The sequence below is a fragment of the Electrophorus electricus genome, chromosome 4, assembly GCF_013358815.1.
Source record: "Electrophorus electricus isolate fEleEle1 chromosome 4, fEleEle1.pri, whole genome shotgun sequence".
In the NCBI taxonomy this organism is placed as follows: Eukaryota; Metazoa; Chordata; class Actinopteri; order Gymnotiformes; family Gymnotidae; genus Electrophorus; species Electrophorus electricus.
Window position 1 is genome coordinate 12,291,736 of NC_049538.1, and position 17,500 is coordinate 12,309,235.

The window sequence follows — 17,500 nt, forward strand, 5'->3', positions numbered from 1 at the left end:
ATGCACACGTGCACATAGAAATATACAATATATTCTTCCTGACATGGTTTTCTGACTACTGGTTGAGCAGAAAGATGCTTGACAGCAAACATGCACACACACACACACACACACACACACACACACACACACACACACACACACACACACAGAGCCTCACACATTTACACATTCTCTTTCACAAAGGCACACACTCATATCCTCTTGAACAGCTGCTCAATCATCCCACTCTAACACATGTTCATACCAGCTAATAGGGAGGTGCAGAGATATTCACACACACATACACACACACACACACACACACGTGTGGCAGGTGTTATCTGTTATCACGACTTCCTTCCTCCCACGTATGCTTTCTAACGCACGCACGCGCGCACACACACACGCACAAAACAGGAGTCATGTTCATTTCAGCCTGCGTTTTTCAGCCTGTTATCATGACTCTTATCTCTACAGACACACATACACACAGACGTGCACACATGCCGATTGAATAGCAGCTCTCGTGGCTATTCATGAGTGTGTGTGCGTGTGCATGTGTGTATGTGCTTGTGTGTGTGTCTGAATGCTGAAGACACCATGTCTCTCCAGTGCTCCCACACACACTGTCACACACTGTCACACACTATGACACAGTGATGCTAATATGTGCAGAGCAGAACCCGAGGAGAATCAGAATCAGTATCAGAATCAGAATCAGATTCTGAATCAGACCCTGAATCAGAATCAGATTCTGAATCAGACTCTGAATCAGAATCAGGCTTTATTGGCCAAGTGTGCTCACACATACAAGGAGTTTGTTGTTGGTGACAGTAGTTCACCCAGCACAGTTGCTTGTACCCAGTAAAACAAGAGACATTTCCAACACACACACAATACACACATATGTGCACGCAATGCACACACATATGCACACAGTCATACTTGTAAAAAGTACATGTACATCCAGCCTCAGTTGTTAAGAGTGCTGAGTGCAGCGGTTTGGAGATGCAGTTGTAGAATGATAAAGTAAAAAAATAAAACAGTAGTCAGGTAAGAGGTAGAAAAGTGCACATAAAGTACTATGTCAAGATCAAGATGGGATGATTAATTCTGGGTATTATGGGGTGTTGGGTGCACTGGGATATTCAGCTGTTTATGAGTTTGATGGCATATGGAAAGGAGCTTCTCTGTAGCCATGTGGTCGTGATCCTGATTTGGTTAAAGCGCCGGCCTGAGGGAAGGTTCTGGAACAGGTGATGGCCGGGGTGGGATGGCTCTGCTGTGAAAAGTGCTGATCAGGGCTACTTCACACAGTGCAGCCCTGTAGAGTATGAAAGGCTGTGAGGGCATAAATCCAGTCAGCATGTGCCTTCAACCTGACACACCACCTTCAACCAGATACACCACCTTCAACCAGATACACCGCCTTCAACCAGATACACCGCCTTCAACCAGATACACCACCTTCAACCAGATACACCACCTTCAACCAGATACACCACCTTCAACCAGATACACTGCCTTCAACCAGATACACTGCCTTCAACCTGACACACCACCTTCAACCAGATACACCGCCTTCAACCAGATACACTGCCTTCAACCAGATACACCGCCTTCAACCAGATACACTGCCTTCAACCAGATACACTGCCTTCAACCTGACACACCACCTTCAACCAGATACACCACCTTCAACCAGATACACCGCCTTCAACCAGATACACCGCCTTCAACCAGATACACCACCTTCAACCAGATACACCGCCTTCAACCAGATACACCGCCTTCAACCTGACACACCACCTTCAACCAGATACACCACCTTCAACCAGATACACCACCTTCAACCAGAAACACTGCCTTCAACCAGATACACTGCCTTCAACCTGACACACCGCCTTCAACCAGATACACCACCTTCAACCTGACACACCACCTTCAACCAGATACACCACCTTCAACCTGACACACCACTTTCAACCAGATGCACCACCTTCAACCAGATACACCGCCTTCAGCCGGATACACCACCTTCAACCAGATACACCGCCTTCAACCAGATACACCACCTTCAACCAGAAACCCCATCTTCAGCCGGATACACCGCCTTCAACCAGATACACCGCCTAGCTGTGCTTTGCTTGTCACTTGTGAATGTGCTGCACTGGAACAGCCTGCACTGAGCACACTACATTCCAGCCATGCGCTCTCTCTCTTAGTCTCACTCTTTTTCTCTCTCAGTCCCTTTCTCTCTCTCTCTCTCTCTCTCTCTCTCTCTCTCTCTCTCCCTCGCCCAGTCTCTCTGTTCTCTCTTTTACTTTCCTTCATTTTCTTCGCTTTCCCCCTCATCTTTCCCCCTCCCACTTGCTCTCATCTTTCTCTCACTCGCCCAACCCTTCTCTCTCCTTCTCTCTCTCTCTCCTTCTCTCTCTCTCTCCCTCTCTCTGTCTGTCTTCCTTCCCTGCGGGAGCACCTTAGATGTTTTGTTGACAGAATAAAACACTGTGAGGGGGAGGACTTCTAATCGCCTTGTCCCTGGCTGTGTGCACTCCTCTTTCTGAGGGTCCCTCCTCGGGGAACAAACAGTCTCACTCTCTCACAAGAGACACGAGGGCGGCATGTCTGAGAGGCCTAGAGTGAGATGTCACATGATCTCACCAAGAGCTCCTCTCGAACGGAGGGCTTACACAAACCCGTTCTTTCTGATTAATCCTCAAGCTTGTTAACTGTGATTAACTACTTTTAATAATTCATTTTGGAATGTTTACTTATTCTTTGTTAATACAAATGATATTATTGTTATAAATGACAATTTATAAATATTATTATTATTATTATTATAAAATTATTGTTATTAGTAGTAGTTGAAAAGAAGGATTTGTTCTCCACCCACTGGTCTTTGTTTACCTGGGTTGATTGCTTCTGGACCTGCAGGTTTGGCTTGGTGTGCGAGAGGGAGCAAATATATTGTCTGTGGAGGGTTTGCCAGTGTGCTGTGTCCCACCGTCACTGCACCGTTTGGCTGCTGAGGAGGAGCGGTGTATATCGATTGCTTTGGTCTGGATGTGGATGTGTTTGTATGTGGCCTGTGGAGCTGATCGATGAAGTTTGATGCCTGGCCGATGAAGCCTGATGTTTGCTTGATTTCCAGAGGAGTTACTGCACTGGATGTTCATGCTGACCATACAAAACATATACAGAGTCCTAAAACAGACACTACAACACATATAAAGGGTTCAAAATAAATGATAAAACATTGCTTAATAAATGGAGGAAACAACATTATACCAGGCTTAAGTGTTTTTTACAAAAAATTGTCACATGTTTTTTTCATTGCAATGGCTCAATTAATTAATAGTAATTCATGTATTTAATTGAATAGTAATTGAAGAAAGTGCTAAAGAAAGGAAAAGTCTTTTGTCACACTACTGCTATATACAGGCCCCTGTTTCATCATCGTTTTCACCACGAGGTTTCCCAGTAGACATCACTCCATTCTAGAAGTTACCTACGCAAACAGCTCAGCAGCCAAAACCACAGAGTCCCAGACAGCATTGCCATGCCCACTAGAACGAAGGCCACGGACACATCACCTGCTTACCCACGCCGGACATGACCCGAGAGCTTGGGTTTGCGTGGGCTTCTTCACTTCCTGCTCGCGGTCCACAGCGTGTGTGTGTTTGGTGTCGGGGCGTCCTTTCCTGCAGTGTGTGTTCTTCCTGCATGCTGTGACAGGACCTTATTCACGCCATGATTTCACAAGACAAGGGAGTGGGGGGATGTGCGAGGAAGTCAGTCACACACACACACACACACACACACACACACACACACACACACACACCAGGGTAGCTTCCTAGATTCTTGTAGAGAGAGAAAGAGAGAGACAGAAAGAGAGACAAACAGAGAGAGAGAGAGAAAGAGACAGAAAGGTTAATTGAACAGTAATGCATCTTGCGACACTGTCGTGTCAGTCACTCGAGTGAAGGATTACGGAGTTGAGAATGAGGTTAATGTAGACTACTGTGCTGCTGACAGCAACCTAGATACAGATATTCGGGTTTGTCTGTGCTGCCTTTCACACACACACACACACACACACACACACACACACACACACACACACACTGACAGCAGGGGATCTGAAACCCACCTCGCTGTCTTGATACTATAGCAGCGGAACACCTAAGGTGCCATAAACGCACCTGTGTCAGGGATTAGCCAGCCTTGGTGCGCATGCGTATATGTGTGTTTGTGTGTGTGGTGTGTGTGTGTGTAGGGTCTCTCTTCCACAGTCCTCATCCAGACACACAGGCCTGCTGAGAGACAGACAGACTTGTTATATTCGGAGATGTGAGAGGGATTTCCACTCAAACTATATTGTTTCATGTAAAAGCCCCATTGTGATAATGGACACCTCGTGTTTAACCCTGGTTAAACCCTGCTCATGTTTAACTCTGGTTAAACCTCGCTCATGTTTGACCCTGGTTAAACCTTGCTCCTGTTTAACCCTGGCTAAAACCCGCTCATGTTCAACCCTGGTTAAAACCCGTTTGTGTTTGACCCTGGTTAAACCCTGCTCCTGTGTAACACTGGTTAAACCCCGCTCGTTTAATCCTGGTTAAACCATGCTCATGTTTAACTCTGGTTAAACCCTGCTTATGTTTAACCCTGGTTAAACCCTGCTCATGCTTAACTCTGGTTAAACCCTGCTCATGTTTAACTCTGGTTAAACCCTGCTCATGTTTAACCCTGGTTAAGCTCTGCTCATGTTTAACCCTGGTTAAACCTCACTCCTGTTTAACCCTGGTTAAACCCTGCTCATGTTTAACCCTGGTTAAAACCCGCTCATGATCAACCCTGGTTAAAACCCGTTCGTGTTTGACCCTGGTTAAACCTTGCTCCTGCGTAACACTGGTTAAACTCCGCTCTTGTTTAATCCTGGTTAAACCTCGCTCCTGTTCAACCCTGGTTAAACCCCGCTCCTGTTCAACCCTGGTTAAACCCTGCTCCTGTTTAACCCTGGTTAAACCCTGCTCCTGTTAACCCTGGTTAAACCCCACTTGGTCCCACCATCCCCCCTGGGGTGAGGTGCGGGTGTCCTGGGGCCTCACTCCACAACCTCAGTTCACGAGAGTCCAGTTATCCTTTACTGCGCTGCTAACTATAAGACTCTTTCCAAGAACAAAAGGGCTATAAATGGGAGTCCTGTGTCTTTTAGTGAAGGATGTGTCTTTGATATGTGACACCCAAAGTGTGATGTTGCTTTGTACTTAAAGGCGAGTTTGAACATGACAGGGACTTGATGCAGCTACAGAACATGTGAAGTGTTGAAGGTCTGTCTGTGTGTGTGTGTGTCTGTGTGTGTGTGCGTGTGTGTAGAGTGAGCGCTCTGGAGCTGCAGGTGTGCGGGGCAGAGCGTGAGCTGGGGCGCGCCAGAGCGGACCTGCAGAGTGAACGTCACCGCTGCCTGAGGCTAGGGTAAGGAAACGCGGGAACAATGCACAGCCGGAAGAGAGAGAGAGAGGGAGGGAGAGGGAGGGAGGGAGGGAGAGATCGAAGAGAAGCAAAAGAGGAAGAGTGGCGAGGAGCTGTATGTGTGTGTGTGTGCGTATGCGCGCACGTGTTTGTGTGTGTGTGTGCATAAGCGAGAGAAAGTATGTGTGTGACAGAGCAGAAGTGAGGAAGAGAGCCTGTCACAGCTGACCTTGATTTCACTCTGCTGGAGTTTTTCAGGGAGTGCGGGATAGCCCATGTTTTAGAAAGACTCATAAAGTAAGAAAACACTATAGAGCTGTTTGCGTGTGTGTGTGTGAGAGAGAGATGGTGACATCCACGATGGATGGAGACACTACACTCTTTCTCTTTCCCTCTTTCTCCATCTCTCTCTCTCTCTCTCGTCCTCATAGATGAGTTGGCAGGGCTGATTTGTACCGTCTGGCTTTGGTGTGGCACATTCAGCAGAAGTACACACGCACGCCATCTCACAAACATATCCCCAGACATATTCGCCTCTTCTGCCGCGCACAGTATGTAAATAGAACCAAAGTTCTAATAACAACGTCTCCGCACACGACGGAGCCGCGCGCACATCAGATGATCCCCAGAGTTCTTTATTTCATCACCGTGTGTGTGCATTCGGGCTCTGTGCAGCTATGTGACGTCCACGGCTGGGAGTGGAGAGGGTTATTAACCAGGGTGGGCCGTTCTCTCGCCGTGGAGCTGAGGGGCACGAGAGATGTTTGGGTAGGAACAGAGTTCAGCACGCTCTGACCCCGCACGCCGTCAAAAAGTGTCCCTAGAAAAACAGAATGTTCTATTCCGTGTTCCCACTTCACCGCTCCTTGGGTAGAGGATGTAATGTTTCATGTAGGTTAGAATGTCTTGCTTCCTTCTCTCTCTCTCTCTCTCTCTCTCTCTCTCTCTCTCTCCCTCTTATTTCTTTTTCAAATATCATATTAGTGTTATTTTGGTTGGTTTCTTCATAGCATCTATATTCTGAGCACATGGTTATTAAATGCTTGAATAAAAATAATCTGTCTGTCTGTCTGTCTGTCTGTCTGTCTCTCCCTCCCCCTTGTCTGACTCTCTGGTTCTTGGGTTCATGTCGGTGGGCTTAGAGAAATCTCTCCCTCGTGAAACACCATGACCATTACAGGAGTGCAGGTTTTTGGTTTTTTTTGGAGTGTTGTGTGTGTATGTGTGCATGCATGAGTGTGTGTGTGTGTGAAGGGGAAGAGAAAGAGACACAGGGGCTACGTGCTGTTTTTAGTGCTCTGGATCTGATAAATGAGCGCCGAGTCTTTCAACTCTTCTTTTGTTGTTGTTGTTGTCTGGTGTTCTCCATTCGTCTGAAGATGTTAAAGTGCACAAAGTACACACCGTTTTAAGTGCACACCCTTTTAAGTACACACTCTTTTAAAGTACACACTCTTTAAAGCTCACACACTTTTAAGTAGGCGCTCTGTAAAGTAGAACCTCGTGTCTTTGAACTGGCCCCAAAAAATCATCTGAGCTCCGTCCTTCTCCCGGCGACAAATCACCGCGTGACAGACAGCTGGTTCCTCCTTAGCCCCTCCCAGCAAGCGCACTCTGCTCAGTGCATCTTTTATCGTTGTGTGTGAGTGGAATGTTTGATGTTTGCGTGTTGGCGCGCGCACGCGCGTTTGTGTGTGTGTTTCACATGTGCAGCATAAGGTCTGTGCAGGGTGTCCTTTTGCTGTAGCTTGAGGGCTGGCACTCGCTTGAAGGCAAAAGGTTCACAGCTGATTGTAGAGTAAACCACAGACAGGAGAGAGAGAGAGAGAGAGAGAAAGAGAAAGAGGGGTGGATAAAAGCTGTTTCTTTCTGCTGAGAGCACTCACCTCCCTCAGTACTGTGTAATCTGTGATGAAGGGCGAGGACGAGGTCAGCCACGATGATTATCGACCACGAACAGGACGAAGGTGCCAAGGGCCGACACGACACGGGAGGAAGTGGCGGCTCGGGTCGGGCCGCAAAGCACCCTGGGAGTTGGAGCGAAGCGGGCCAGCAGCCGAGCAGGCGCACATGCAAACACGACATGTGGTGCGCAGGCAGAGTTTCGGAAAGGGGGGGGGCGGGAGATGAGCGAGAGATGAGAATAATCCAGAGGGAGGGAGTGTGGAGAAAGAACAGGCAGGGCCAGGAGGAGATCCTGCGGTAGGCGCCGGCAGGTCGGGGGGGGCAGGGCCACAGCAGGCCCCGCCTCCGTCACATGGAAGAATGGGGGGAGGAGCCCTGAACTGTGTCACTACGACACCTTCAGTCTGTAAGCGAGGAGAGCGTACAAGCAATCTGTCTGTCTTCCTCTCCTTTTGTTCTTACATGCTCTCCCTTCCTCCTCTCTTCCCTGGAACGTCATGCTCACACTGTTTGCCTGTTGCTATGGCTCTCAGGACAGTGGACGAGTGTGTGTTTGTGTATGTTTGTTTATGGAATGACAGACAGCGCTGGTTACGAGTGGTTACAGAGTGTGTGCTCACTCTCGCATGCGATGTAAATGCGTGGGGCTCTCTCTCTCTCTCTCTCTCACAGTTCTTATCTGACCCTGTCTCATGATGATGATGTAATGCGCTTGTTTTGGAGTGGGGGGACGGTTTATGTCAGGAGTACAGAATGACACTGCAGGAGTCATGCATTTCTCTTCTTTAAGATGTGCCTGTCATCCCATACGTTTGTGTATATGTGTGTACGTGTGTGTGTGTGTGTGTGTGCGTGTTGCAGGTCGCTCTGTTCACAACAGCGTGCACTACTGAGGGAGGCAGGGTCTGTGTTGCAGCACTGTGGTGCTGAGCTGTGTGGAGTGAGAGAGCACATCAGGCTGTTCTCCAAACACTGGGACACCAGCAGGGCCCAGATACTGCACTACTGCTGCACCGCCTCTACAGGTCGCCCACACACACACACAAACAGACACTATATGCTCTTGTCTATATATTTCCCTGTCTGCTTGACCTCCTCTCCCTTCCCCTGGTCCACGGTTTCGACCCTGAGACCTGAAAGCACTGATTCCTGCATTAGACCTGGGGTCAGTCTCCTCTCCAGTGTGTTCAGGAAAGGCCTGGCGTCAGTCTCCTCTTCAGTGCGTTCAGGACAGACCTGGGGTCAGTCTCCTCTCCAGAGCGTTCAGGACAGGCGGGACTGTGTCTAAAAGATACTTTTATCTCAGATTTATCTCTGAGGAGAATGTGCAGTGTCTACTCTATTACCTTCAACATGTTTAATCCTCCTGCCTGACTTAGCTAATGTTAATGTTAAAGTTCATTTTAACATTACTCTTGCTACTAGCCAATGAAAAGTGCATTAGACTAGCTAAAGTTAGTGTGCTAATGTTACAATATTTAAAGTAACTCTGCTAGTGGACAGTCTGTGTCTTGGCAATGTCACGGCACGGCAGTACCATCGCAGTGTATCCAGCACGTGCTTCACTTGCTGTCTAACAGCTGCTTATAACCACCCAAGCAGCAGGCACCCTCTGTTCGGGATGCAGCCGGAGTGTCTTACACTACTCAAATGTCATTAATGAGACTAGCACTGAAACAGTGTGTTATTGGCTTAATGCGGTTGACAAAGAAGGTTTGGGAGGAGCATATGCAAATCAGTGCTTTCATTTTTGTCTAGAACGTTCTAGAATTCTTTTCCACTCTGGTTATACACACATAATGCATACACAAACCCACACATTGTGTGTGTGTATGTGTATGTACATAAGTGTGAGTGTATGGATACCCATGTAACTGTAGGGGTGGGTTTGTAAGTAGGTGTATATGCATGCACGTCTGTTGGCGTTGTGGGGGGGGGGGGGGGTAATTGCAGTAAATGATATTGGGGGATGAGATGGGCTCGCTAATGGGAGCCTGGGAGGCTGTGGGCATGAGACACGATCAGTCCATACCCCACACAGAAGGGGCGTGTGTGTGTGTGTGAGAGAGAGAGAGAGAGAGAGCCTCTCACCCTGGACATTAAGAGCACTGTAGTATTTTAACCTCCAGCTGCTTCCATAGTCGCACTGTTTGCAGAAGTGTGTTTGTTTGGGGCAATAACATTTGGACAGGAGCATGCAAATGGTTTTACATTTTCCAAATGTAAATAGATGTGTGTGTTTGTTTGTGAGTCCTTTTTTTGGTGTGTGTGTGTGTTAAAGAATTGTGTTTAACAGATGATTTGGATTACCTCACACACACCCCATGGGGTGGAGCAACTCTCCAGCTCACTGCATGTTCCCTGCAGCTGGCAATTTCCTACTAGTGTGTGTGTGTGTGTGTGTGTGAGAGAGAGAGAGAGGGAAAGAGTGTGTACATGACTCTTTGAAACTCTGCACAGGTATTTTGTTTACAGTAGCTCAAGGAGTGTTTAGGATCAGCAAACAGCTCTTTTTTCACTCTGCACTCTAAGTGTGTGTGTGTGTTCTTCTCTTTGTCATGGGCCATGAGGTGCAGCTGCCTTCCCATTAGCGTCATATATCAGGAGAAAGCCTTCCAGCCATGACATTCACCCCAAGTGTGTGTGTGGGGCGTGGGGTTGGGGGGGGAGTGTGAAGGCTAGGCCAGACCGATATGGGCGTAGGTGTGCAATTATGTGCAGCTACCTGTCTTTCTGCTTTTCTGTTGTTATGTGTGTGGGAGATAGATAGATAGATAGATAGATAGATAGATAGATAGATAGATAGATAGATAGATAGATAGATAGATAGATAGATAGATAGATAGATAGAGAGATAGAGAGAGAGAGAGAGAGAGAGAGAGAGAGAGAGAGAGAGAGAGAGAGAGAGAGAGACCCAGAGGGAAGGACAGGGAAAGAGGGAGAGAGGGAGGATGAGAGACGAGTGGGAGGGACTGAAGCCCCACAAGCTGTTGTGCGGTCACACTTGTGCACTCATGTTTGCGTGTGTATGGTAGTGTGTGTGCATATATGTGTATGTATAGGATCAGGGTAGTGTGTGTGCATATATGTGTATGTATAGGATCAGGGTAGTGTGTGTGCATATATGTGTATGTATAGGATCAGGGTAGTGTGTGTGCATATATGTGTATGTATAGGATCAGGGTAGTGTGTGTGCATATATGTGTATGTATAGGATCAGGGTAGTGTGTGTGTGAGAGAGAGAATGTGTGTGATGTACTTCTATTGTTCTGAGGTCTTAAACAAGTAAAAAAAAAATTATGGCTCTCATTTTATAGAAATGTGTACTTTTTTTTTTTAATCATAAAGTGTGTGTGTATAGGGTTGTGGATGAAATGGTTGGCTTTATACTAGCCATGAGCTCATAAAGTCTGCGGAGCACTGAGGCAAGTCCAGACTCTTAGGCAGGGAGGAGCAGTACACACACACACACACACAGATAAACAAAGACACACATACAATAACATTCACATACACAACTAAAGTAAGATTCAGAAATTTCTCCATTGAAATTTCACTGTGTTTTTTCTGCTAAACACAGAAGTAAGTGGAGTGTGTGTGTGTGTGTGTGTGTGTGTGTGTGTGTGTGTGTGTGTGTGTGTGTGTGTGTGTGTGGGTGTATGTGTGTGTGTGAGAGAGAGAGAGAAAAGAAGGGAGCTGTTTTTAGTGTGCAGTGGACTGGATCCGTGTCCACCTTCTGAACCATGACACATCACTCAGCACTGTGCCGGTGTGTGTGCCCGCACGTGTTTGTGTTTGTGGATTTGTGAGTTTGCAGGCATGTTGTGCTTGATTAGCTTGCGTTGTCGATTGCCTGCATCACGGGAAGCAATTCAGACAATCGAGGTATTCTCTCCGGTGTCCCTGACGTGTCCCTAGAGAGTGAACGTGGGTAGCGTAGTCCCTGCAGAGTGAACGTGGGTAGCGTAGTCCCTGCAGAGTGAACGTGGGGAGCGTAGTCCCTGCAGAGTGAACGTGGGTAGCGTAGTCCCTGCAGAGTGAACGTGGGTAGCGTAGTCCCTGCAGAGTGAACGTGGGGAGCGTAGTCCCTGCAGAGTGAACGTGGGGAGCGTAGTCCATGCAGAGTGAACGTGGGGAGCGTAGTCCCTGCAGAGTGAACGTGGGGAGCGTAGTCCCTGCAGAGTGAACGTGGGGAGCGTAGTCCCTGCAGAGTGAACGTGGGGTGCGTAGTCCCTGCAGAGTGAACGTGGGGAGCGTAGTCCCTGCAGAGTGAACGTGGGGAGCGTAGTCCCTGCAGAGTGAACGTGGGGAGCACAGTCCCTGCAGAGTGAACGTGGGTAGCTTAGTCCCTGCAGAGTGAACGTGGGGAGCGTAGTCCCTGCAGAGTGAACGTGGGGAGCACAGTCCCTGCAGAGTGAACGTGGGGAGCACAGGCCCTGCAGAGTGAACGTGGGGAGCGTAGTTCTTGCAGAGTGAACGTGGGGAGCGCAGTCCTTGCAGAGTGAACGTGGGGAGCGTAGTCCCTGCAGAGTGAACGTGGGGAGCGTAGTCCCTGCAGAGTGAACGTGGGGAGCGTAGTCCCTGCAGAGTGAACGTGGGGAGCGTAGTTCTTGCAGAGTGAACGTGGGGAGCATAGTTCTTGCAGAGTGAACGTGGGGAGCACAGGCCCTGTAGAGTGAACGTGGGGAGCACAGGCCCTGCAGAGTGAACGTGGGGAGCGTAGTTCTTGCAGAGTGAACGTGGGGAGCACAGTCCCTGCAGAGTGAACGTGGGGAGCGTAGTTCTTGCAGAGTGAACGTGGGGAGCATAGTTCTTGCAGAGTGAACGTGGGGAGCGTAGTTCTTGCAGAGTGAACGTGGGGAGCGTAGTCCCTGCAGAGTGAACGAGGGGCGCGTAGTCCTTGCAGAGTGAACGTGGGGAGCGTAGTCCCTGCAGAGTGAACGTGGGGAGCGTAGGTGGGTAGTGAGTGTTCGTAGTCCGGTCCTGCAGAGGCCTGAGGTGAATCTGCTTTGTTTTTATTATAAACGAATGAGTGACCGTTGGTGTTTTATGGTGTTTGGTGCTGAGCAGCGCTTAGCAACAAACAGCTTCTGAGGGTGGAGCTTCCACACTTCAGAACCTTCCCAACAACCCTGAAGAAAAAAAAACAAACAAAACACATTTTTCAGATAAAACTGTGAGGACATGCAAAATTGATTGTGCAAGGACTTTTGTGCTGCCCTTACGCAGAACATTAAGCTCTGGCTACCAGGATCAGGACTGTGATGTCAGAACGCATCATAACACAAATCATAATCACATAACACACATTATACTGTGTGTGTATGTAAATAAAGATTTGACTAGCTTGTGCAGGACATTATGTGTGCATTTGTTGTTTAATGGAAACGTTACTTCACTTTCAGAGCGTGATGGGCTACAGCAGGAAGTGGGCAGGACAGAGGCGGCGCTTGAGAGGCTGCAGGGGGAGGTCAGAGAACTGGGGGCAGGCCTGGTTGCCTGGCGATTGCAGGCACAGACGCTGGAGAGCCAGGTCCAGAATCAAGAAGTCCTGCAGAAACAGAAACAGCAGGCCTGCCTCCATGTGCAGGGTGTGTATGCTCACCAAAGCTACACAATCACATGCACACGCACACACACACACACACACACACACACGCACACGCACAAATGCAGACGCTCTGAGCACTGCAAGCATGAGGGTGTGAGTGTATGGGCGAAAGCGTGTCTGTGTGTGGTTGGGGGTGGGGTGGGGGGTGACGTGTTTCTCAGCTCTTTACATCCAGGCGTGGAATGGCTCTGGGGCTGTTAACACTCTGGAAATGTTTCTCTTGTCCTCCAGCCAAGAACCTGTAACCTGTAACAGCCAGCACTCAGGAGCTATGACTTCTGTAACCTCCTCCTCCTCTGAGAGAGAGGGAGGAGAGAGGGGGAGAGAAAGAGTGGGAGGGAGAGAGAGAGAGAGAGCGCTGTCGCAATGGGTAGGCACATTGGCGTTAACTTCGTGCGGGAACTTGTAGTCATTACCTAAGCATGGAGCACCACCATGCCCTCACTGGCCCAGACAGCCAGCAGACTAGCAGACTGCCTAAAACACACGTAGCGCCTGGTGGGTGGGTGGGTGTGTGTGTGTGTGTAAGTGTGCACGCGCATCACCACCTGCTGCGTTCCCTCCACTGACTCCTGCAGCAGCTCACATCAGATCTGAAACACTGACGCTTGTCTACGAAGCCAAACCTGGACCTGCTCCCACCTACCTAACAGCACTAATCAACCCCACTCTGCACCAGGCTGCCTTCCAGACTATAGTACTGCTCAGCTCCAACCACCATCCATCGAGACACAAAGACGACAGGCATCGAGACTCTTCTCTGTCCTGGCACCCAGCTGGTGGAAAGAACTTCCTCTGGCTGTCCATACAGCTGAGTCACTGGCTGTCTTCAGACCGAGATTGAAGATTCACCTCTTCACTGAGTCACCAAGCACTTAAATATGAACTATTTTACTGTCTTCTTTTCCACTTTAGCCAGGTCTTTAGACAGATAGTATTCTTAACACTGACCTAGCTATTGTCACATGAGGACGTGTATTTGATAGACTGCAAAGCACTTCTGTAAGTCACCCTGGAGGGCAACTTAAGGGTGTCTGCCAAATGCTGTAAATGTAAATGCAATGAGCGTGTGTGTACGTGTACGTGTGTGTGTGCGTGTGTGTCTTGCTTTCCACTCCCAGTCATGTCACGGTGACCAGAGAGCAATTATCAGCATATTGCAGCTCAGAAGCGGCCCTCCTGTGTGGGCCTCTTGTACCCTGAAAGAGAAAATGTCAGAGTGACATAGGCTGTGTAGTGGAGAGCACTTTCATCAGGGAATAAACACACACACACACACACACACACCAACATCCTTTTGGTGTCAGCCAGCCAGTTAGTTGCCTCTCTCTCTCTCTCTCTCTCTCTCTCTCTCTCTCACACACACACACACACACACACACACAGTACAAAATGCCAGCTCAAAGTCGTTGAAGCCGAGTTGCCTCTGCTCACCTTGCTGTGCCTCCGGACCTCACTCGCAGGTTCCGTAGAGTTCCATCTGCAGCAGGGGGCGAATAGCAGTGGGCGGGGTGGCAGGACAGTCCAGTGAGACCCTGCCGCTTCCCACATTCGGCTGGGGCTGAGCGCCGGTGTCATGGTAGCCAGCTGCGCACGTGGACTGTCCATGACCTCTGTCAATTTTTAGTTCTAGAAAACTTGAATTGGAACAAAAAGAGCAGTGTAGCTAAAGCAACAGTCTCTCTCTTCTTTCCCTTTTTCTCTCATTCCCACTCTCTTTCTTTCTCTTACTGTCAATTTCAGTGTCCTTTTTCTTTTGGACACTGCGCAAGCGCGTGTGTACAAACAACGGAATGAAAGCGAGAGAGAGAAAGGCTTGAAGACAGAGAGATGGGATTAAAAGCAGGAGACAGAGAGAGAAAGGTCAGGGCGTCTCGCCCTTCTGCCAGCTGCAGGAGGGAACAGCCAATCTTGAGCACTCACTCACCTATTCATACTGCCAGTGTGTGTGTGTGTGTGGGTGTATGTGTGTCTGTCTGTCTTCTCTGTCATGTTTATTTGCGTTGCTCCCTGTTCTCTGTGTGGTAATGGACTGGCTAAATTTGGGCCGCTCTCAGATAATTCTGTCTACTGAGTCACAGACACGGTTCATGTCTTCACATCGTGTCACGTGGAAACACCAACTGTTCACCAGTGGGGTTTATCATATTGCCAATCATAAAAAATGACTGTAAACTGATTATATAGGCAAAGCTGCTGCTTCTCCCACGCAGACCACTGAAATGGAGTCATCATTCTATCACCAGCACCGGGCTCTTATGCCCATATAAGGATAATCTGAGGATAAGGGTTTTTTTTGTCAATTAAAAAAAAACCCAAAACGTTTATTTAAATAAATGGGAAATCTCTGTCGCGCCCTGTGGTAAACACAAAATGTTCCAAATCTGTTATGTTTGTCTTCTGTACATTTTGCCCGATATGTCACTGGATCCATTCAATTATGAGGTTGTTACAAAATCGAAAAACTCAATTTGCTACAAGTAAGATAGCATTAAAGCTACTGCGCATTGAATTGATCTCAAACACTAACAAAATCTCCTATTATTGAAGTATTTTCACTTGTAGTTTTTTTTTTTCACTTAGGCTTTTCAAACTGCAGTTACTAGCAGATATTAGCGAGCTAGAGCTATTTTGTAGGTAATATAGGCTATGATTCAGTTCGCTTACTTTCTTCATCTAATCCCCAGGGACGCACACAAAAACCTTTCGCTTCTGTTCATAGCCTGTTCCGACCAGCCCTCCGAGCTGACCTGGAGTGGACGGAACCACCCAGGCCTTTCGTGACCAGACTGGAAGGGGTTCCCAGTACTCTGATCATCACTGAAAACGCCCGACAAGTCACAGAAACTCAAATAACGTACTGACGTCATTTTAGCGGGCTGTAGCTTTAGCTTTTAGCTCGCGTGGGGGTATTTCGACTACGTAACAGTTTTGGAATTCGAGGATCCTTTGACGTGGGAAACAAAATGCGTAGTACAAAAGACAGACGTATTGAGTTTTTACTTTTTACTTATCACAGGTTCGACAGATTTTCGAATTTTCGAAAACAGTTAATTTTCTCATACAGAAAACCGTTTACAAAAACCAGAGTTCCTAATATGGGCACATGGCCAACTAGGACGATGCGTGACTTGTGTGATTTCTGTCCCACTTCAACTTTCCTATAATACTGGTCCTCATTACCCGTAAGAGGAGACTGTGTGTGTGTGTAGCTGCTGGCGCACTGATGCCAGTAGTCCAGCACTAAATCAGTCTACATTTATGTTCTCTCACCTCTCTTCTCCTTACAGACTCCAGTTTCACCATTCTGTCACATTCACACACACACCAACCCCCACTTCTGTCTGAGTCTGTTTGTGTTGAGTTCACTTCAGGGTCATGAGAGACATTACAGGGACAAAGAGAATGAAAGCGTGAGAGAAGGAAAGAGAGACATTACAGGGACAAAGAGAATGAAAGAGAGACACAGTAATGACTTGAAGGAGAGATTTCCTCACAGAGGGAAGAATCATCCCTCAGTCACTGAAAACGGCTTCAGTGTAGACAACATGTCTAATATCTCTACATACCACAATTATTATAGGATTATTCTGTCAATTTCTGAGTATGTTTTAAAATAAGTACCTTGTCACGCTATGTGTATCTTCTTGCAAGGGCAGATAATTTTGCTTGAAAAAAAATAAAATATGCCAATTCAGGGTTTTTTTTGTGTGTGTGTCTGTGTGGAGAGGACTGGAGAGAAGTGATTGGTCACTGTGGGGGGAGGGTGTGCTGTGGATGTTTCCCTGTGTTTTAATTGGCTGTTGAGAGAGCTGTGCTTTGTGTCCTCAGTGCTGAAGCAGGAAGTGGAGAGTCTGAGGGAAGAGCTGCAGAAGAGTCACAAAGAGAGACAGCATACAGAAGACCTGCTGGAGTGAGTTCACACACACACATGCACACACAAAAAGGCAAACACACAGACGTAAGCACTGGCATTTTCTTTCACATACATGCATAAACATGAATGTATTTGCATTTTCTATCACTCCCACCCCCCCAAGCTTGAACTCAGTCACCTGCTTTCTGACACACACATAATCACATAATCATCTTCATGAAAAAGAAGAAAACAATGCCCTTTCACTTCACTTACCCACATCCCCATTCTGTGTGTGTGTGTCTCTCAAATACACACACACACTTGACAATTTAAAGAACATTACTGTTATTTTTGTCCTCCTACTTATCTCCTCTTCTTGATGTTAGTTAGGTGTGTGCGTGCATGGGTGTGTGTGTGTGTGCAAACCTCTGATATCGCCACATCAGGGAGAGAGGCAGTGCTGTGTTTGGAGGGGGGTTAGCTGGATGATTGCTCAGTTGAGTATCCATCTCCATGCCCTCCTGTCAAAGGCTATTTTATTATTTTATTTCGTGTCTCCACGCCAAGGTGCTTTTTTCCCCAGTGAGCGGAAATATTTACCTAAGCAAAACAGAGCTGTCTGATCGCTCGGGTGACTTATAGTGCTGTGTGTTTGTGTG

The 17,500-nt window shown here is 47.8% G+C and overlaps 2 protein-coding genes across 3 annotated transcripts in view; one reads left to right on the top strand and one right to left on the bottom strand.

Moving 5' to 3' along the window:
• The first annotated feature begins 5,422 nt into the window (after window positions 1-5,422).
• Window positions 5,423-17,500, top strand: part of LOC113587929 (leucine-, glutamate- and lysine-rich protein 1-like) — a 59,203-nt gene continuing 47,125 nt past the window's right edge. The window contains exons 1-4 of the mRNA XM_035525784.1: window positions 5,423-5,469; window positions 8,233-8,396; window positions 12,777-12,962; window positions 16,814-16,895. The gene's annotated coding sequence lies outside the window, so the exon portion shown is untranslated. The remainder of the gene's footprint in view (window positions 5,470-8,232; window positions 8,397-12,776; window positions 12,963-16,813; window positions 16,896-17,500) is intronic.
• Window positions 10,707-14,434, bottom strand: LOC113587928. Of its 2 annotated transcripts, none has more exons than XM_035525783.1 (2): window positions 14,417-14,434; window positions 10,707-12,503 (listed from the first exon to the last, which is right to left on the bottom strand). In XM_035525783.1, exon 2 carries the CDS (start codon window positions 12,177-12,179, stop codon window positions 11,286-11,288), a length of 894 nt encoding a protein of 297 aa, XP_035381676.1. In that variant the 5' UTR covers window positions 12,180-12,503; window positions 14,417-14,434; the 3' UTR covers window positions 10,707-11,285. The 2 variants fall into 2 exon arrangements, with proteins under 2 accessions (XP_035381676.1, XP_035381675.1); XM_035525782.1 differs by lacking the exon at window positions 14,417-14,434 and adding an exon at window positions 12,771-12,857 and having other exon boundaries at window positions 10,714-12,503.